This window comes from Ranitomeya variabilis, chromosome 2, assembly GCF_051348905.1.
Source record: "Ranitomeya variabilis isolate aRanVar5 chromosome 2, aRanVar5.hap1, whole genome shotgun sequence".
Taxonomy (NCBI): domain Eukaryota; kingdom Metazoa; phylum Chordata; class Amphibia; order Anura; family Dendrobatidae; genus Ranitomeya; species Ranitomeya variabilis.
This window is the reverse complement of record NC_135233.1, coordinates 675,393,980-675,416,082: the sequence shown is the minus strand read 5'-3', so window position 1 is coordinate 675,416,082 and position 22,103 is coordinate 675,393,980. Positions and strand designations below refer to the sequence as shown.

The following is a 22,103-nucleotide window of genomic DNA, read 5'->3' as shown; positions in this document are numbered from 1 at the left end:
TATACATCTGTTGTAAAACACTTAACAGTTGCTAACTTTTTGTGCACAGTTGTACAAAAATTTTGCGACTTTAGGTGCTTTCACGCCAGTTTGAAGCAGCTCTGCTGAAGTGCACGGGGCCTGGGAGGCGGCAGGGTGTGGCTACGCCTGCATGTCATGCAGGAAAGGTGCCACCGTCTCTTACACCTTTCTGGCTAGGTGCAGTGGTGCACACCACCGATATGATGTGCCGAATTTAATAAGTGTGCCTCCTGATGAATTTGGTGAATCTTACTCCTGCATGCTTTTTATTGTGACTGAGGTATTAAATGCATGTCTTAATGAATCGGGGCCTTAATTCTAACAAATACTGCCCCTGGAATTGGTCCTGCAACAGCGTATCCATCACATGACCAGCAGACACTCAGAATAATTTATTTCCAAAACTGCAATATTTTTATCATATGCCTTTTATCATATGCCCATACACAAGATTAATGATAGGGGGATAAGGCAGTGCAGTTTACCATTCCAATGAAAGAGTACGCCCTTGATTAACTTTTTTAACAAATTGGGGCCTTCATGTATTTACATTGATGAATGTTTATAGAATTGAATAGAGGAAGCAACTCTGCAGTGGGGAAATGAGGAGCACCACTAAATCTAACGGTACCTCTTTAATTATAAACTAAATTATTTTGATAATCATGTCTCATTGGTTAGCACTGTTGCTTTGCAGCACTGGGGGTTCACTTCCCACCAAAGAGAATATCTGCAAAGGGTTTGTGTGTTGTCCCTATGCTTGTGTGGGTTTCCCTGGCTTACTGCCACACTCTAAATTCCCTATCAGCATGTCTTTAGATTGTGTGAGCCCCAATGGGGATAGTGATGATGTCTGTAAAGTGCGATGGAATTAATGGTGCTATATAAGAAAAATAAATAAATAGAGCACTGGTTTGCTGATTAGAGGAGATATAATCTGTTTCATGAACTGTATTTTTATAAGGTCTGTAAATCACCTGACAGTTTAAGATTGGACCTTCGTTTTTTCATTGAAACTTTCAAGAAATCATCTATAAGAAGCTCAGGAGCAGTAGCACGTTTCACAGGGTCAGGCTCAAAACATTTCAAAAGGAAGGCCTTGGCCTCTGCCGACATAGATTCTGGGATCTCTGGATGGATTTTAAACATACCGACCTATAGAAAAAAAAATGATGCAATAAATTAAACAGACAGATTTAGTCACAAAATATGTAATTCATTATTAAGGGATCCTTATTATAGCTGATTTTTTATTTTTTTTTAATTATAATAGTTTAAAAGGAGTCTATCAGCACAAAATGACTGTCAAATTCAAGCACAGACGGCCAAACAGTTCAGTTAACCTTCCCATCTACTGGTTTTGTATCCATCTCCTCCCTCCTCTTCCCTGATGGACAGATTTGGCTTTACAGAAATCATAAGGGAGCAGAGATGGATGGAACACAAGTAGGTAGGAAGAAGCACTGAACTGCTTGAGCACACCAAGGGTGCAACGAGCGTCTATGCTTGACTTGAATGTGATTTTGTATTGACAGGTTCCCTTTAACCATGTAGTTTGAACTTTTTTTTCTGATTGCAATGACTATGCCAAGAACAGATACACCTTCTATATAAATATATTTAGTTTAGACCAGATATTTATTCTTTCCTGGTACCAAAGTAAAATAGACGTAACAATTACAGTACAAATGCATTTGCATGGATCAAGGCATGTTGCCATGGCAGACATAATAAAAACATCCATGGAGAAACCTCAAATTGGCGCAAAATACAAAAAGTTTATATTAAGAAAATAAGGCAATTACTTTATTTTTTGCTTAGCGGGCTTCATTCTAAAAATATATCTAGGGCATTTGTATATTGTTAGAATTGCACATTGCACTTACTTTAAACATGGCAGCTTGTGGTTCCCCTAGCTCATAAAAAGGAGGCTTCCCTGTAGCCATTTCTATAACTGTGCAGCCTAAGGACCAAATGTCTGCAGGCTTCCCATATCCCCTTGGTCCTTGATCTATTATTTCTGGAGCCATGTACTGAAGAGTGCCTGAAAAGTAAGATTGATTTACTTATACAAGGTAAAATATATATGAAACCTCTAAGCCAAAAACATAATGATTCTGTTTACTATGAATAGGAGAATAAACCTATTTAAAAGTACTTAGGAACTTTAGAAATTAATCAATGCCAAGAATGTGTTCGTGCCCTTTTTGGAGAAACAGAAATATAATAATGAAAATCATCTAACATTTGTGGATTACAAAAGAACTGTTTTGTTTTGTAGCCTGGTACCCAATGCAGAAAATTAGACACTTGCTAAGATAAAATTGGAAGGTTTTTTTGTATGTAGCAGTATAGGGTAGAAAGTGAAACGTGAGGGACCCACATCTTTTAGGAATTTACACCCTTTATGAGTGGCAATGTTCTTTTCTCTGAGGTTATTTTAGACCAACATGTTGGTTTTTTTTTTTGATCCGTCAGTGACCTGCCTTCTATTTTAAATATCGCAACAATAATTGCTGTGGTCTGTAAAAAAAAACACTGTCTCCAAGAAATGTTGCTGGTGGCACATGGCCAGTCGCATCTCCAAGTTATTCCCCTTGTTCTTAATCTGGGCTGCGGTCCGGTCCGATGGGAATCGCAGTCTAGTCCGGGGCCTCCCATCTTCATACGATGACGTTCTCTTCTTGTCTTCCTGCCGCGGCTCCGGCGCAGGCGTACTTTGTCTGCCCTGTTGAGGGCAGAGCAAACTACTGCAGTGCGCAGGTGCTGGGAAAGGTCAGAGAGGCCCAGCGCCTGCGCACTGCAGTACTTTACTCTGCCCTCAACAGGGCAGACAAAGTATGCCTGCGCCGGAGCCGCGGCAGGAAGACCTGAAGAGGACATCATCGTATGAAGATAGGATGCGCTGGACCCGGACCGCGAAGCCCACCGGACCTAAAACGAACCATGACCGCCCCAGGGGGAGTATAATATAACCTGTTATATAACCTGTTTTTCTTACCTTTCAGGTTACATCGGGGGCTTATCTACAGCATTACAGAATGCTGTAGATAAGCCCCTGATGCCGGAGGCCTTAGCTCATATACGATTTTAGGGGTGACAGATTCCCTTTAACACCTAAACATCTGTCATTTCTATTCTGCATTCTACTCCGGTCTGTGTCACACTTTAAGTCATCCGTGCTAAAAAAAACGGACAATTCAACGTGTGGTTCACATGGATACACGTGTGGTTCACACGGTCTGTGTGAAAACATTGACATGTGCATATAGCCCCATAGATTATAATGGGTGTGCGTGTATACGTGTCTTCTTTACATGTGAAAATGGATGCCACACTTACTGGAAACACGGATGTGTGAAGGGGGCCAAACCCAGTTTTCAATGGACTGGAGGCGAGCATGCTCTATCTCTAGTTTAATCATGGTCTATGAGACTGCCAAAAATAGCTGAGTGCTGTGTTCAGCTTTTTCCAGCAATCCAATAGACAATGAAGGGAGCAGAAGATGAGCATGCTCATCTCTGGAGCATGGGCTGGTCTCTGGTGTCCCAGTTTAAGGTCATGTTCACACCTTCAGTATTTGGTCAGAATTTTACATCAGTATTTGTAAGGCAAAATCAGGAGTGGAACAATTAGAGGAAAAAGTAGAAGAGTAACAAATCACCACTTCTGTATTTATCACCCACTCCTGGTTTTGGCTTAAAAATAGTAAGGTAAAATACTGACCAAATACTTTACTATGTGAACATTGCCTAAATATAAGGCACAGACAGCAGTAATGGCAGATGTGATAAAAAGTGATATCTTTTAACAGATAATGCACAATAGTCTTACCAGTGAATGTTTCTGTATTTGGATTGATACCCGCAAGTCTTTTAGATGTACCAAAATCAGAGATTTTCAACACCCCACTATATGTGTTTATCAAGACATTATCACCCTAAAATACAGAAAAGATTTGTAATTATCATTTTGATCTCATTCATACATCGCGCACAATCGCTGTGATTAAGGCATTTAACTCATTTCTATTGGACATTCATTTTTGAGCTTCTGTTGCTAATTCCATCATATTCGATTGGAGGAATAGAGCTGCATGCATCGCTATTCTTGTTGTCAACATGATGGATCTCATTGTAAGTCAACAATGCACGACATATCCAGTAGAGCACTATGGCTTCCCTTGTAAGTGGAAGTAGATGCGAACAGAATCTTATAAATAGGTAACAAACCATGTAACCATTAATATTTCTATTTTAAAATTATTAACATTTGTATTAGACACTGCCTTTATTGCTGTTTTGGGGGTCCAAGGTGTTGTACTCTCACCGATAACACATTTATGTCTATTCTAAGGATAGGCCATCCATATTTATGGTTAGGAAGCTTGTTTGAACTTAATACTTTTGGCCCAAGGCCTTAAAAGATGTCCCACTTTTTCCTCCAGGACTAAATGACTCCTCAATGTTTTTAGCATTGATCTTGGCAGGTGTGACTGAGGTTTTTTCAACTCCTTTCTGCACATGGGGTAATATAACTTCCTGTGTTTCAGGAATACTAACGTGTACCCCACTCAGAGATTTTTAGATATCGCCAGCTGAAAAACTTTGCCTCATCCCTAATCTCTTCTTCTTCCAAATCCTGAACTTTAACAACTTTTGAACAAAGACGACCAGTCTGAAATTCACAATATTCTTGATTAGACCCTACTAGATCTATCCTAATGAGACACAATGTTTCCAAAGGCCCCGGGGAGACATGAACAAATGAATCATCCATACACTTAGGCACATTCAAGCCTTCATCTCCTACATCTTCTTAGAGGTTAATCAAACAATTGATCATGGTTGGAAAAGTAGTCTCCTCCCATTTGCAGAATTTAAGAGATGCCTTTCTTGATCTATGGTGAATGTAAAACTCACCTTTATCCTCCAGAAACAAAAAGAAAATCTGCAATATATATGGGCAGATTGGATCTCAAAGTTATGAGAGAGAGAGAGAGAGAGAGAGAGAGAGAGAGAGAGAGAGAGAGAGAGATTGATTTTTCCCTGAATGAGCATGCCCGGAAGGATTTCTGATACTTTTCCAGTTACAAAAAACGGAGTCCGTCGCTGGATTCAGTCTTTTGACACACAGCGACGATTTTCTGACGTACACAAAAAAGTTTCTATTTGCGTTATCTCTGCCCGACGGACACAGATTTTTAAGACGGATTTGTCATATGACGGATGAAACGGAAGTCCATCCGTCACAATCCGACGCTAATACAAGTCTATGAGAAAAAAATGGATACAGCAGCAACATTTGCTGGATCCATTTTATTTTTTTTTTCCACAAAACGACCAAATGTGACGGAAACAAAAAGACTGAAGTGTGAAAAAGAGGTCTTAAGAGATCTTTTAAGCAAAGCTAAAGATAATTTCACCCCACAAAGTAGCAGAGCTTTTAGATCAGTGTTTCTCAACTCCAGTCCTCAAGACGCACCAACAGGTCATGTTTTCAGGATTTCCTTAGTATTGCCCAGGTGATGGAATTAATTCTTGAGCAGGTAATGAAATTATCATCTGTGCAATACTAAGGAAATCCTGAAAACATGACCTGTTGTTGGGTCTTGAGGACTGGAGTTGAGAAACACTGATTTAGATTGTTTACACTGCACACTAAATGAGAAACGAGAGTCAGGTGGTACTGTGTTACAGTGATTTGCTAAAGTATTCACCCCCTTGGCTTCTACTTATTTTGTTACATTACAACCTGTATTTAAATATTTTTGTAATCCAGTTTGTGTGTGATGCATCAGAACTAATAGTCTAAGTTGGTGAAGTGAGATAAATATAGGCATTAAATTTATGGGATCAAATAACTAAAAAGTGGCATATGCATATGTATTCACCTTTTTTTGTCACTTAGCCCCTAAAAATTTCTGGTTCAAGAAATTACCTTCATAAGTCACATGCTTAGTGAAAGGACATTCAACTGTGTGCAATCTACGGTAAGTGTCACATGGTCTGTCAGTATATACACACCTTTTCTGAAAGGCAATAGAGGTTGCAACACCATTAAGCAAGAGTCACCACCAACCAAACACCACCATGAAAATCAAGGAGATCTCCAAACAAGACGAGGACAAAGTTGTTGAGAAGTCAAGGTTGAGCTATAAAAAAAAATCCAAATCTCTGATGATCCTCCGGAGCACCATCAAATCCATGATCATCAAATGGAAAGAACATGATCCCACAACAAACCTGTAAAAAGAGAGGCACGCCCGCAAAAAGTCTCAGCCCAGACAAGAAGGCATTAAACAAAAAAAGGCTGCACAGAGACCAAAGGTAACTCTGCGGGAGCTTCAGAGTTCCCAATCAGAGACTGGAATATCTGTCTATACGACCACAATAACTCCATACAGGTGGCCCTTATGGAAGAGTGGGCAGAAAAAACCACTTTACTTACACATAAAATTGTAAGGCTCATTTTGAGTTTGCCTAAAGATATGTGGGAGACTCCCAAAATATATGGCGGAAGGTGCTGTGGTCAGATGAGACCAAAATTTAACTTTTTGGCCACAAAAGGTAAACACAATGTCTGGCACCAAACCAACACAGCTCATCACCTCAAGAATACCATCCCCAAAGTGAAACATGGTGGTGGCAGCATTATGCTGTGGGGATGTTTTTTGACAGCAGGGACAGAGAAAATGGTCCGAGTTGAGGGGAAGATGGATGGTGCGAAATACAGGAACATTCTTGAGCAAAACCTGTTTCAGTCTGTCAGTGATTTGAGACTGGGATGGAGCTTCACCTTCCAACAAGACAATTATCCAAAGCATACTGCTCAAGCAACACTCAGATGGTTTAAGGGGAAATGTGTAAATGTTTTGGAGTGGCCTTGTCAAAGTCCAGACCTTTATTCAATTGAGAATCTGTGGTCAGACTTGAAGATTGCTGTTCACCAGAGGAAACCATCAAACTTGAATGAGCTGGAGAAGTTTTGCCTTTAAGAATGGGCAAAAATCCCATCAGTTAGAAGAGGAAAGCACAGAGACTTAACCAAAGCGTCTTGCAGCTGTAATAGCTTCCAAAGGAGGCTCTACAAAGTAATAACTTTAGGGGAGGGGGGGTGATTAGTTATGTGCACTGAAGTTTTTAGTTAATTTGTCCTGTTTGTTTGTGTCACAAAATAAAGAAAACTATATGTTCAGTCGTGGGCATGTTCTTTAAATGAACTGACGCAAACCTTAAAAAAAAAAAATCCAGAATGTGAGGTAACAAAAACACAAAAAATTCCAAGGGGGTTAATACTTTTGCAAGCCAGTGTATATATTTTACTAGGGAAAAATTATAATATAATTAGCTTAATAGTTAACTGGGTTCATGATATACATGTTTGCAGAAATGTATGTGCGGTCATACATTTTGAATAAAAGATCTGTGCCATTCTTCTACTATTTATGTTCTATCTAGAATAGACCACCTGGTCCTTGGCACAGCTCCATACAAGGATGCCAATTACACAACACAAAATAATACATATATTTGCAGCACTGTAATAAAACAGACCTTAATGTCTCGATGTACTATCTGATTATCATGAAGATACTTCAAACCTTCCAGAATCTGTTTGGTATAAAACCCAATAGTTTGTTCGTTGTCTTTCAAAGGTCCCCATTTTGATCGCAGAAGTGCTGACAGGCTTCCTGTAATAAAACAAAAAGTCACATTATTAGCTGTAAACAAAAAATTAGTAGTTAATATTAACCATATTAGTTCACAATATGACCATAAGATACATGATGGGACTCATTATGTAATATCTGCCAATGTGGTGCCATAATTCCTCCACTCAGTGTGGTGAGTGGCAGCTCTGCCATCCAATCTGAGGCTGGAGTGTGCTAAGCTGTCAGTGTTGCGAGTGACAGTCCACCCGTGCAATCAGGACGGGGGCATGTTGGGTTTCCTACAGGTGTCTCCTATTCTCAGTGATTCCCTGGCTATTTAGCTGGCTGTCTGCCTGATTACTGCCTGTTGTAGCCTTAACTCAATGGTGCATGTTTGCCTTGCTCTTTAGGCTGGTTTCACATTTGCGTTTAAAAACGCAGCGTTTTTAAAAAAAACGCATGTAAACGCGTGCAAACGCTGCGTTTTTTAGACAGATGCATTTTTGCATGCAGAAAAAAAAATGCGGCGTTTTGTCGCGTTTACATGCGTTTTTTCCTGCGTTTGCGTTTTTTAAACGCATGCTGAGAAGTGTGTGACAGCTGCCAATCATCAAAATCAACTAGAAAACCCACTATAAACAGAAATAGCTAGGGTTAGGGTTAGGATCCCTAGTAACCCTAGGGATCCTAACCCTAACCCTAGGGATCCTAACCCTAACCCTAGGGATCCTAACCCTAAGGGTTAGGATCCTAAAACTAACCCTAAGGGTTAGGGTTAGGATCCCTAGGGTTAGGGTTAGGAGCCCTAGGGTTACTAGGGATCCTAACCTTAGGGTTAGGGTTAGGATCCCTAGTAACCCTAGGGTTAGGATCCCTAGGGTTAGGGTTAGGATCCCTAGGGTTACTAGGGATCCTAACCTTAGGGTTAGGGTTAGGATCCCTAGTAACCCTAGGGTTAGGGTTTTCTTGTTTTTTCTTGTGTTTTCTTGTGTTTTTCTATAGAAACGCATGCAAACGCATGTGCTTAAAAACGCATGCGTTTACATAGACAGCAATACATTTTTTTGCCGCGAAAAAACGAATGCGTTTTTTGCGGCAAAAAAACGCCGCTAGAAATTACTACAGGTTGCATTTCTGCAACAAAACGCAAGCATAAAAAAACGCATGCGTTGCCAAAAACGCATCAAAACGCATGCAAAAAAAGGCATGCGTTTTTAATGTAAGTATAGAAAAAAACGCATGCGTTTTTTAGCGCTAAAACGCAGCGGTAAAAAACGCAAGTGTGAAACCAGCCTTATTAGAGTTCTGTCTTTGATCTATTGCTGCCTGACTTTGGACCTTGCCTCTGACCAACTGTTTGCCTAGGTCCTTTGTCTTGATCTGCTACCTTCGGGGAATTCTGACCTCCAACTATGCCCTACTAAGCCTTTGCTTTTCACCTTTTGTGTATGAAGAACGCTCTTGGTATTTGACCTTGGACCTCTTGACTACCCAGCCTCACGGCATAAATGTTGCCAAATCACATTTATACATTTACTAGATGGTGGCCCGATTCTAACGTATCGGGTATTCTAGAATATGTAGGTAGTATATAGCACAGGCTACGTACTATATTGCACAGTGACGTAGTATATAACACAACCGACGTAGTATATAACATAGCTACGTAGTATATAACAGAGCTACGTAGTATGCAACACAGCGTACGTAGTATATAGCAGAGCTAAGTAGTATATAACACATCCACGTAGTATATAACATAGCTGTGCAATACACTACGTGGCTATGTAGTGTATTGCACAGGCACGTAGTACAGTATATTGGTCAGCCACTTTGGTAATAGCAGAGCCACGTAGTATATAACATAGCCACGTAGTATATTGTAGAGCCACGTAGTATATTGCACAGGCACGTAGTATATTGCACAGTCACGTAGTATATAACACAGTCACGTAGTGTATTGCACAGCTATGTAGTATATTGGTCAGCGACGTGGTATATAGCAGAGCCACGTAGTATATAACATAGCCACGTAGTATATTGTAGAGGCACGTAGTATATTGCACAGCTACGTAGTATATTGCACAGCCACGTAGTATATTGCACAGCCACGTAGTATATTGCACAGCCACATAGTATATTGCACAGCCACATAGTATATAACACAGAGCACGTAGTATATTGCACAGCCACGTAGTATATTGGACAGTCACGTTGTATATTGCACAGTCACGTTGTATATTGCCCAGCTACATAGTATATGTAGCCAGAGATGTAGTATATAACAGAGCCCACGCAGTATGTAACACAGCCCACGTAGTATATAGCAATGTGGGCACTATATGCGTGGTTAAAAAAGACTTAAAATAAAAAATAAACATATACTCACCTTCCGAAGGCCCCTTGAAGCCCTGGCGCGCCTGTGTGCGGTGCACGCGGCAGCTTCCGGTCCCAGGGTTGGTATGAGCGCAGGACCTGTGATGACGTCGCAGTCACATGACCATGACGTCATGGCAGGTCCTTCTCGCATAGCATCCTTGGAACCGGAACCTGCCGCTTGCACTGCCGAGGACAGCGCGCGACGTCGGAAGGTGAGAATAACCTTTTTATTATTATTATTATTATTATTTGTAACATTAGATCTTTTTACTATTGATGCTACATACGCAGCATCAATAGTAAAAAGTTGGTCACACAGGGTTAATAGCTGTGTTAACAGAGTGCGTTACACCGCGGCATAACGCGGTCCATTAACGCTGCCATTAACCCTGTGTGAGGGCTGACTGGAGGGGATTATGGAGCGGGCACTGACTGCGGGGAGTAAGGAGCGGCCATTTTGCCGCCGGACTGTGCCCGTCGCTGATTGGTCGTGGCTGTTTTGCCGCGACCAATCAGCGACTTGGGATTTCCGTTACAGACAGACAGACAGACAGAAAGATGGAAGTGACCCTTAGACAATTATATAGTAGATTGTAATTAGAACATAACTGGCATATACATTCTTTATTGTTATATTGCCTTACCACAATTATTGCACAACCAGCTCTGCCCTCTCCTAGTGTATCATCACCCATCCCCTGCAGATTGTGAGCCCTCGCGGGCAGGGTCCTCCCTCCTTACGTACCCGTGTGCCTTGTTTTTTTTTTTTGTTTTTTTTTGCTCATGTCTAATGTATTTGTCTATATTTGCCCCGTATTTCACATGCAAAGCGCCATGGAATAAATGGCGCTATAAAAATGAATAATAATAATAATAATAATAAATAAAAAGATGTGCAGTCCTACACCATGATGGCATGCTATGACGTAGAACTGTGCTCTTTCTTATGAAGTTTTTTTGCATGTTCTCCGTGGGTGCCTGAACACAAATAAACAGAGCAGATTGCTATTGCATGTGTTTCCCTTTTCTTATGTGTGATATAATTTTTAATGCAGTCTACAGTGCAGAATTATCATGATTCTGCATGATGCATTTCTTTTCCCAAGCTTTACATAGACATCTATGGGTAAAACCGTAGAGTTGTGCAGCATCTTTTAAGGCACAGTAGACATGTGCTTTTATGTAATCGCATCCACTTTTCTTTAAGCTTCAAATGCAAAGGATTTTGGTCCACAAAATTTTCGCTATGTGGGAACATGGCCTTGCTGTCACAGCCTTTTCCTCTATTTGTATAAATGTACGAAGCTACATATGCTACTGATAAAGAATATTCAGATCTTGTAGATATCATCACCAAAATTAACAAGAGCGCTCTTGTTGCTTAGGATATAATAATAATAATTTTACTTATATAGCGCCAACATATTCCGCAGCGCTTTACAAATTATAGAGGGGATTTGCACAGACAATAGACATTACAGCATAACAAAAATCACAGTTCAAAATAGATACCAATAGGAGTGAGGGCCCTGCTCGCAAGCTTACAATCTATAGGAAAAAGGGAGACACGAGAGGTGGATGGTAACAATTGCTTTCGTTGTTCGGACCAGCCATAGTGTAAGGATCGGGTGTTCATGTAAAGCTGCATGAACCAGTTAACAGCCTAAGTATTTAACAGTACAGACACAGAGTGCTATTAACTGCATGAAATATATGAGAACATGATGTGAGGAACCTGATTAAGGTTCACGGGTTTTTTTTTTAATGGGCCACAGAGGGATAGTTAGGTTAATGCGCTGAGGCAGTAGGCCAGTCTGAACAAATGCGGTTTTAGGGCACTCTTAAAACTGTGGGGATTGGGAATTAATCTTATTAACCTGGCTAGTGCATTCCAAAGAACTGGCGAAGAACGTGAAAAGTCTTGGAGACGGGAGTGGGAGGTTCTGATTATTGAGGGTGTTAACCTCAGGTAATTAGCAGAACGGAGAGCACAGGTAGGGTGGTAGACTGAGACCAGGGAGGAGATGTAGGGTGGTGCTGAGCCATGGAGTGCTTTGTGGATGAGGGTAATAGTTTTGTACTGGATTCTTGTGGATGGGTAACCACTGTAATGACTGGCACAGGGTAGAGGCATCGGTGTAACGGTTGGTGAGGAACATAATCCTGGTAGCAGCATTCAGGACAGATTGGAGCGGGGAGAGTTTGGTAAGAGGGAAGCCGATTAGTAGAGAGTTACAATAGTCCAGACGAGAATGAATAATTGAAACAGTAAGAGTTTTTGCAGTGTCGAAAGTAAGAAAAGGGCGAATTCTAGAAATGTTTTTGAGATGCAGATAAGAAGAACGAGCCAATGATCGGATGTGGGGGGTGAATGAAAGCTCAGAATCAATGATGACCCCAAGGCAGTGGGCATGTTGCTTGGGAGTAATTGTGGAACCACACACGGAGATCGCAATGTCAGGCAAAGGTAGGTTAGTAGAGGGAGAGAACACGAGGAGTTCAGTTTTTGACAGGTTCAGTTTCAGATAGAGGGAGGACATGATGTTAGAGACAGCGGTACGACAATCACTGGTGTTTTCAAAAAAGGCAGGCGTGATATCAGGAGAAGAAGTGAATAATTGGGTGTCATCAGCATAGAGAGGGTACTGGAAACCAAATCTACTGATTTGTTTGTCCAATAGGGGCAGTGTACAAAGAGAAGAGGAGGGGGCCTAGGACTGATCCTTGAGGAACCCCAACAGTAAGGGGAAGGTTAAAGGAGGAGGAACCAGCAAAAGATACAGTGAAGGAGCGGTCAGAGAAATAGGAGGAGAACCAGGAGAGAACGGTGTCCTTGAGGCCGATGGAGCGGAGCATAGTGAGGAGGAGCTGATGATCCACAGTATTAAATTTTGCGGAGAGATCCAAGAGAATTAGCATGGAGTAGTGATCATTAGATTTAGCTGTTAGTAGATCATTAGAGACTTTAGTGACGGCAGTTTCAGTAGAGTGTAAAGAGCGGAAACCAGATTGAAGAGGGTCGAGAAGAGAGTTATCTGAGAGATAGCGGATAAGATGGGAGTGGACCAGGCGTTTGAGGAGTTTAGAGATGAAGGGAAGATTAGAGACAGGTCTATAATTAGCAGCACAGTTTTGATCGAGGGATGGTTTTTTAAGTAATGGGTATATGATGGCATGCTTAAATGAGGAGGGAAAAATACCGGAAGAGAGAGAAAGGTTGAATATTTTTGTTAGGTGAGAGGTGACAGCCGGGGAAAGGGACTGGAGGAGATGTGACGGAATGGGGTCACTGATGCAAGCGGTCGGGCGAGAAGATGCAAGGAGCCTGATTACTTCTTCTTCTGTAACTGGTTCAAAGTCAGAGCGTGAACTGGATACAGTGGGGGAGGGAGGACAGTTCATGGTATGAAGGGATTGGGAGATAATTTCCTGTCGAATGTGGTCAATTTTCTCTTTGAAGTAATTGGCCAGATCGTCAGTGCAGAGATCCGTGGTTGGGGCCTGCACTCTTGGGTTGAGTTGGGAATGGAAAGTGTCAAAGAGACGTTTAGGGTCATTGGACAGCAAGGTGATGAGGGTGTTAAAATAGGTTTGGAGAGGTGAAGGGCAGAGTTGTAGGTTTTAAGCACAAACTTATAATAGATGAAATCTTCGGGTAGATTTTCTCTACAGACGTTTGGCGCACCTGGAGCACCACTGTAGGAAACGTGTTTGCAGCGTGTGCCACGGTTGTCGACTGTGCCGAGTTGTTCTATGTATAGGAGGTGCAATTTCATCCAGGGCACTTTGGAGGGTTTCATTGTAATGCTTCAGTGCAGAATGAGGACATGAGATGGAGGAGATAGGGGCCAATGAGGACTGCAAGCTCTGCATAAGTTTCTGGGTGTTAATGGCCTGTATGTTTCTATAAGTGTGGAAAGTGGGGGTGACCTGAGCGGGATAGCAGTTCTTGATAGAGAATGAAAGAAGGTGGTGGTCAGAGAGCCGGAAAGGGGAGTTTGAGAAATCGTTCACTGAGCAAAACCGGGAGAAGACCAAGTCGAGGGAGTTTCCGTCCTCATTCGTTGGAGAGTTAGTAAGCTGCGAGAGGCCGAAAGAAGAGGTTACAGATGAAATGTGAGAAGCAGATGGGGAGAAGGAAAAAGCAATGGGGATGTTGAAGTCACCCAAGAAGAGGGTGGGGATGTCACAGGAGAGAAAGTGTGGAAGCCAGGTGGCAAAGGGATCCAGGAACTGATGAGAGGGGCCGGGAGGACGATACACCACTGCCACTCGCATGGAGAAGGGGATGTAGAGTCTGACAGCATGGACTTCAAAGGAAAGGAAGACAAGTGAGGGTACTTGGGGGATAACTTGGAAGGTACATTTGGGTGATAGAAGCAGGCCAACTCCTCCACCTGCTCTGTTATAGACAAATCATTAGCGCTTAAGCAAACACTTGGCTCACTGTAATAAATGTAAAGATATGGAAAACTGATACCAGATATTTTCTTTTCTAATTAGCTCTATTTAAAACAATATTGTGGATAAGCCCCTTTTCTCAGCATGTTGTATCAGTCCTAGATTTAGACTTTAATGGGGAAAATTGCAGCATTAAGAATTGCATGCAAAAACAACCACATTGCTTATTACAATCACAGTTGGCATCATATGTATGCTGCCCAAATCATGTGCTGCATGAATCAGACAGATGCTGGCTGTGAATTTGCAGCCAGATATGTTTTATTCAGAAACGCTGAGACTACTATGAGAAGCCATACGGAGACTATTCATCTTCGCTGACTAGTCTTAGGCAACTGGCAGGCCTCCCACCCTGCACCGCTTGACTGACAAGTCACTTCTAATGTGTGTAAAAGCAGAAAGATCTGTGAGCTAAAGGGATCGGGGTAGGAGACGCGAGCTGGGTACTTACCTACGACTACTCAGCTGAGCAGGCTTTTTAAAGTGATCACAGCGTTTCAGAGTAAAACAGAATTTTAAAGGGTAGCTATCTTTTTCATTTCTGTGCATATTTAAACTAATTGCCAATCAGAGAGAAACCCTCACTGATCATTAAACAGATTGCTCTGATGTGCTCATGTCTGCAAGCAGCAGCATGCACAGAGCAGTGTCAGAGCTCAATAGAAAGTCTATGAGCCTGTACACCGATCACTGGCTAGTATACTTTCTATCATTTTGTGCACAGGCTCTTGCTAAGCACTTCTACTTGCAGAAGTGAGCAAATGAGAGCAGTATTTGGAAAGATTGGTGGGGGTCTCAGAACCTCGACCCCCACCGATTGGCAACATGTTAGCACTGTAACAATTACTCAGAATTAGTAAATCTGCCTGTTAGTTTTAATCCCTGCACAGAGGCAAGCATGAAGAAAACTTGGGAGTGATCTGTGAATGCAGACAAACTAAAGTTGTTGTTTCCAAATACTTGGCAGTAAATGATCTTTTTGAACCAGAAAACAGCAGAACACTTGGCTGTTTACTTACTTTCTGTGCCTCCTTATATATAGCTCCCCAGACACAAATAGTCCTCTGTCTAAAAATAACAGCTAAAATTCGGCACACACTAAAAGCCTCATGACTGTCTCATCTTACACTGGATCACTGTATACATGCTGAGCTGCTGCTAATAGATTTTCCTTCAGTCATAATGGTAATTACTACCATATTCAGGAGGCCTCAGACTTTGTGAAATCTCCCCAGACTAATGAAAACAAGAATTTGCAGGGTTATTCCTAATTTCAGCTGATTGCTCCAGTATAATGAGGGCTAAAGGTCACTAAGAGAATATTCTCCTCAGACAAGCTTCATAATTGCGTGCTTTACTCCAATTCCATATTTGTAGGTTGCTGGCTGGAGCATATGGCGTTACCAAGTGCCTGCAGGAATATTCCCTAGTACTGGGTTACTCAATATTCCTAAACAAAGCATTCCTATTTAAGAAATACAATAAAATCCTGCCATAGCTATGATCAGACGCTTTGCTTATTTTAACCCCTTGCACATCATTTTTATTTTTGCATCTTAATTTTTCCTTGCCCTTTTTCAAAAAGTCATAACTTTTTTATTGCCATCGATATATAGACGTATGAGGGCTTGTTTTGTTTGCAATTCAAGTTGTAGTTTTGATAGACGCTATGTAATACAACGATCCTCAAACCTTCTTACCTTGAGAGCCGCATTCAGCTCTGACAGATGTTGCAAGCCACGTTCAGCAGGATGTCTCCTACTTACTCCATAATGACATCAAGAGCCCCACTGTCCCTCCCAATATAATGGCCGCCAAAGATTCCTCACTGAATGCATTCTGAATCATTGTGCCTCCCTTCCTTATGGCCCATATACTTACATCTAGGGGTTCCCAATTTACTCCCTTTTGGTATTCTCACTTCAAGCACATTCACCATACTATCACACCCACATCCTATCATTACTGTATTTATCTTCCAAAACCAATATACAGAACCCAGATCTGCTCTTCTGTGCAGGGCTACTCACAAAAGTCACCATCTGAAGACCTTCTCTTCATAGTTGTTTGCTAAGCCTAGTGCTAATACACCAAGCTGACAGACAGCCGCGAGCCACACAACATGGACTGGCGAGCCATATGTGGCTTCCAAGCCACAGGCTGGGGACACCTGATGTAATGTATAGTGTAAAATAGTCATGATATAGTAAAAAAAATGCAATACACTCTTTTCTTAATTTTTTTTTATAGTGTTAATAATGCATTAGAAATTACCTAGGATCATGAATCTATGGGTCAGTTATGGCAAGTGTGTACATTTTTTTTGCATGAAATGTTTTAGTTAGTTTGTAGGAAAATGAACAAACAGAACATAGGAAGAGGAAACAAGGGAAAGAAGAAAGCTACATGAATTTGTCATTCTGTAAGCCGGTTATTAAAGACCAGTGTTGGACTGGGATGCCAAGGGCCCACTGGCAACACCAACGCTGGTGAACTTTTCTGCCTATGTACATAGTAAATCAAGTGTATTGTGACATAGAATGTTGGGGGCTGAGTCCTGCACATGGACAGACTCCTGTGCAGGAGATCACCAGGGGGTACACCCGTTCCCCTGTATGCAAGTCTGAGTATCTTTCCAGTCCTGTGATAAGTGTGGACTCTGGAAGGGTGAGAAAACAACCATTCCAACTCTGTAATGAATCAGGAGAGAAACATCTCATCCAGTGCAGAGTACAACTTATAAGGGATAATATATCACAACTTTTAATATCACAAAAGGGGAAGGAAGCAAAAGAAAAGAAAAAGGACGCTCAAAATGAAAACAGGGGCAGAACATCCACGAGGTGTCTGCAATAATCAGAAAATGTATATTCATTCCAATAGAACAATATTTTATTCACAAACACAGATGTTAGTTGTTCGATACACTATTATCTCCTTAATTCATGCCAACCAATTTGTGATAAAGGGTGAGGGAGTGGACTTTCATAAAACAAGAATAGAGATCTTAGATGCATGAAGTAAATGATATAATAAGGAGTGGCGATAATAAGTTTTCAAAATGATGTCGAAGACCAAAATATGTGAAATAATGATCCCTCCCCAGAGCCACAATGCCAGCGCTATGTTATAGAAGTTAAAAGGGTTGTCCACTACTAGGACAACCCCTACTCATACCCCACACTTAGCCCCGATAAAATAAAAAAAGCCAATACTCACCTCCCGTGCCAGCGCCGTTCCCATGGTGTTGGCACTCACTCTCCCCGGGACTCTCCTACGGTTTTGTGACATGTGACCCCAGCGCCCAATCAATGCTGGCGTCACTGTCCCCACCTTCATACGAACTGAACATGAAGAGGAAGTCCGGGCTGCAGCTGCTCTCTGACTTCCTCTTCATGTTCAATTTGTATCATCATCGCAAGTTTAACCTTGTCGGCATCCTGGATCCAGTTGAAAGCAATGACGACAGAGGGAGCATCAGCTGATGCTCCCTCCCCATCATTGGCTGATGTCTAGACGCAGCGGGCGCGATGATGTCACTACATGGTTCCTGCTACAATGAGTTGTGTGGCACCTCAAAACGCTCGTTGCAGAGACCAGAGCTGCGGGGGAACGAGGAGAGGCGAGTATTGCATTTTTTTAAATGAGTGAGCATTATGGTGGCCCGAATGCTATATGGAGGACTATGGGGAGTGCATTGTATTATATGGAGGACTATGGGGAGTGGATTATACTATATGGAGGACTATGCAGAGTGTATTATACTATATGGAGGACTATCGCAGTGCAGTATACTATATGGAGGACTATGGGAGTGCATTATACTATATGGAGGATTATGGGGAGTGCATTATACTAAATAGAGGATTATGGTGAGTGCATTATACTACATAGAGGACTATGTGGAGTGCATTATACTAAATAGAGGACTATGTGGAGTGCATTATACTAAATAGAGGACTATGGGGAGTGCATTATACTGTACTATATGGAGGACTATGGGGGGTGCATTATACTATATGGAGGACTATGGGGAGTGCATTATACTATATGGAGGACTATGGGGAGTGCACTTCACTATATGATGGACTATGGGGAGTACATTATACTATATGGAGGACTATGTGGTGTGCATTATACTATATGAAGGACTATGGGGGGCATTATACTATATGAGGACTATGGGGAGTGCAGTATACTACATGGAGACTATAGTGAGTGCAGTATACTATATGGAGGACTATAGATAATGCATTATATTATATGAAGGACTATGAGGTGTATTTTACTATATGTCTATGTAGGCGCTATTATAATATTTGGAGGACTATATGGGAGCCTTTACACTGGATCCAAGCAATTATTCAGTGTGAAGGTTTGTGTGAGGTCCATCATACAGTGTGGAGGGCTGTGTCAGGGCCATTATACAGTTTGGAGAGGTTTGAAGATAGGCCCATTATACTGCATGGAGGGCTATGTGGGGATCAGAGTTCGGGGATCATACTTTGTTGGGGTCACCATACTTTACTGGGGGAGTTGAGGGGTGGGGTACAGTAGGGTCATCATCCTGTGCATGTGGAGGGTACTGTGAATGAATTCAATGTGGGGGTCTTACAGTTTTTGTGTTGTAGTTATGTTGACATCATACTTTATGAGTGCCATGACCGGGATATCTAGGGTTCCAGAAGGAGGAGGAAAATTAGAGGGCACACAGTACCACACAGTAGGTGCAGTAATAGGGACACATACGGCAGCAGCGGCTCAGCATTGGAGTATTAGCAGGATAAGGAGTTTGTGAAGGTTGGGGATTAATGTGGACGGTGCCTGAAATGTGAGAAGTCAGATGTGTCTGTTGTAACCTCTGCAGCCGGGTCCTGGCTGGAAGAAGTTGCCATGTCTGTCTGGTCCAGATGGAAAAACACAGCAAAAGTGAATGACTCCACCAGAAAGAACATCAGCTATAAGTCACTATCAGTAACTATACTGTAATCTCTTACATGTTATGCAGCACTAGTATCTACCACTATATGGTCACCATATGGCTGTAATATTAGTGTTGGTGTTTGTATGGAGACTTTACTTAGTCATCTGCTGAGATTCACCTACATCTACTATTAGGGTGCACCACCACAGTTGTAATCAGAGTCACCTTGTTAGGGACCTACTCAGAGGTTTAGCCCCTCCTGAACCAAGCTCCTAGTTATGCCTCTGACTCATCATATACATTACAAAGAATCATTGTTTAGACAAGTACAAATTTTTTTCATTCTACAGCATAGTGAATAGTTGCACGATTTCTAAAATATTCCCTCTATCAGATCTTCACCGCTTCATGGTCTCTTCTTGCAATGATTTAGCAGAAACCTTTATTGTTCATTTTCAGTGGACATAAATCTGTACTGGTAATGTGATGGATGCAAAAGTGCTATACTTGCTACAGTTATAGGCAAAGCTGTTAAAGTTGTACCGTGTAGTGAAACGTTCACCTGTGGGTCCAGGACATATTTTTATCCACTTACATATTAACAATTGTAAATCTACTATTAAATTATACCAAGGTCTTGCTGGTCAGAGCCTGAAAAGTCTAATTAACTGCACAGCAAATGGAGAGAAAATAAATATAGGTGAAAAATATATGATGCTGGGGGATTCACTGCTTGGAGACAAGAATGGAAGAGTTGTTCCCCAGTTTTAATGGAACGATTTTCATGCATATGTACTTGTACTCCATTCATAAGAAATATAACAACTGGCCACCTAGAAAGAAAGCATGTGTAAAAACCGACGCGTTTCAGTGAAGTGCCTTAATCATGGTGTGTTTTTTTATTTCTTATGTTAGTTTAATAAAGGGCAATTCTTTTATTCCAACCGGACTATCGAATTATAAATTGGACATTTGCCGCTGGAGGACCTCTCTCTTCTCACGTCCTGGACTGGGACGGCTCCATGAGGCTTCATCTGATTTAGCAAAGTGTTTCTGGGTGCGGTGAGCTGACTTCCATATTTACCTTTTCCCTCCCTGTTGTAGTACTCCATTCAGGGCCTATGGCACTGATGAAGATCACTAAACACTGTATGTGCCTATCTCCGTCAGTCCTGTAGATAGGTGATAACTGTTGTTTGTGAGCCAACCCCTTTAAGGACTTGTTTACAAGACAATATTTTCGGTCCGAGTGGTGGCGTGGAAAATTAAAGATTTTTTCCACTGACCAAATCTGTATATGATAAAAAAAGCTGCAATATGTATTAAATCGGATGAGACTTGGCCATTCAAGTCTATGGGTGCACAAGAAAAAAAATCAGTTGCCATACGGAGCCACACTATAGCATTTGATTATTACAGACACATTGCAATTCCGTAACACAGGTTACAGTATAGAAAAAAATAGAGTGCACACAGATTACAAGTGAGAGAAAAATCATCCAAGTTTTCTAGATGAAACTAAAAGTCTTTTTATACTCTTGCATGAACCTACCCTAGGTGTAGTATCCCTCTGAAATGAAAACATGCACATAATAAATGATGTCTTACCTCCTGGTACCTGCTCCATAAAAATCTTAATAAAGCCATTTTCACTGAAAGAGCCCAAATACTGGACAATATTCTTGTGTTTGAGATGTTTGTGAAGTGCGATCTCTTCATGGAGTGGCTGTGAGTACCTGCAGGTACAAATACAAGTTTACTGAAGAAGGCAAATATACAACAGGGACAAAAACTTACCATATATCTGAAATAATAGTATATACAATGGGTGAAATAAGTATTGAACACGTCACCAATTTTCTAAAAGGTGCAATTGACATGAAATTCTCACCAGCTGTTGGTACCAACCCATCCAATCCACACAGGCAAAGAACTCAAGCTATAGATATCCATAAATTAAATTATGTGTAATACATTCATTTTAATGTAAAATACAACTGCCTGTTTGACCTACATTGCAGCTCTTAGAGCAAGTTTCATGACTTCTAAAAATAAGAACAGCAAAAAGAATTAATAAAAAATTTGTGAGCTGCACAGTTAACAGTCAAAGTAAAATGGTTTCACTTTAAAGGGATTGTCCGGTCAAAAATGACAAGTCTGCAGTCACTCTTGTGAATCCTCCCAGTGCACACACTGTGTTGTGAGGATTTGCTAGTGTCTGCACCGGTTACAACAGCATTATTTCATTCACCTTCTATCCAAACTATGTTATCTGCTTTAATTTGCTGTCAATCATAGACATAATATAGACCAGTCGCCACTAAAGACCAATAAGGGGGATGTGGAAACCACAAATACGACTAAAGCAGTCATCAAATAAATACAAAAACGTTTTATTATTACATAGAAAAACAAATTAAATAGAACAAACCGATGGGGTTCATGGGAAGCATGTACAAATAACAAGCAGAAAGTGCAATTGTGCAAAAAACGACGTACAGACCAAGAGAAAACCACTTTGGGGTCCTTAGTATCAAAAGATGTTTTATATGTACTTTGTCATAATAATACAATATAAGGTGCTATGTCAATAAGGGGTACAATGTATGTCATAATGATGCTGACACAAGCTCAGTGTAAAAACTATCTGATTGTTATCATGTC

The 22,103-nt window shown here is 41.3% G+C and overlaps 1 protein-coding gene across 3 annotated transcripts in view; it reads right to left on the bottom strand.

The window, feature by feature from the left end:
* Positions 1-22,103, bottom strand: part of MAP3K5 (mitogen-activated protein kinase kinase kinase 5) — a 270,104-nt gene that overhangs the window by 42,202 nt on the left and 205,799 nt on the right. For all 3 annotated transcript variants that reach the window (XM_077289289.1, XM_077289290.1, XM_077289291.1), the window contains exons 16-20: positions 21,048-21,175; positions 7,578-7,714; positions 3,856-3,961; positions 1,908-2,065; positions 999-1,176 (exon numbers count right to left, since the gene is read on the bottom strand). In XM_077289289.1, the coding sequence (XP_077145404.1) occupies positions 999-1,176; positions 1,908-2,065; positions 3,856-3,961; positions 7,578-7,714; positions 21,048-21,175 (707 nt within the window). The remainder of the gene's footprint in view (positions 1-998; positions 1,177-1,907; positions 2,066-3,855; positions 3,962-7,577; positions 7,715-21,047; positions 21,176-22,103) is intronic.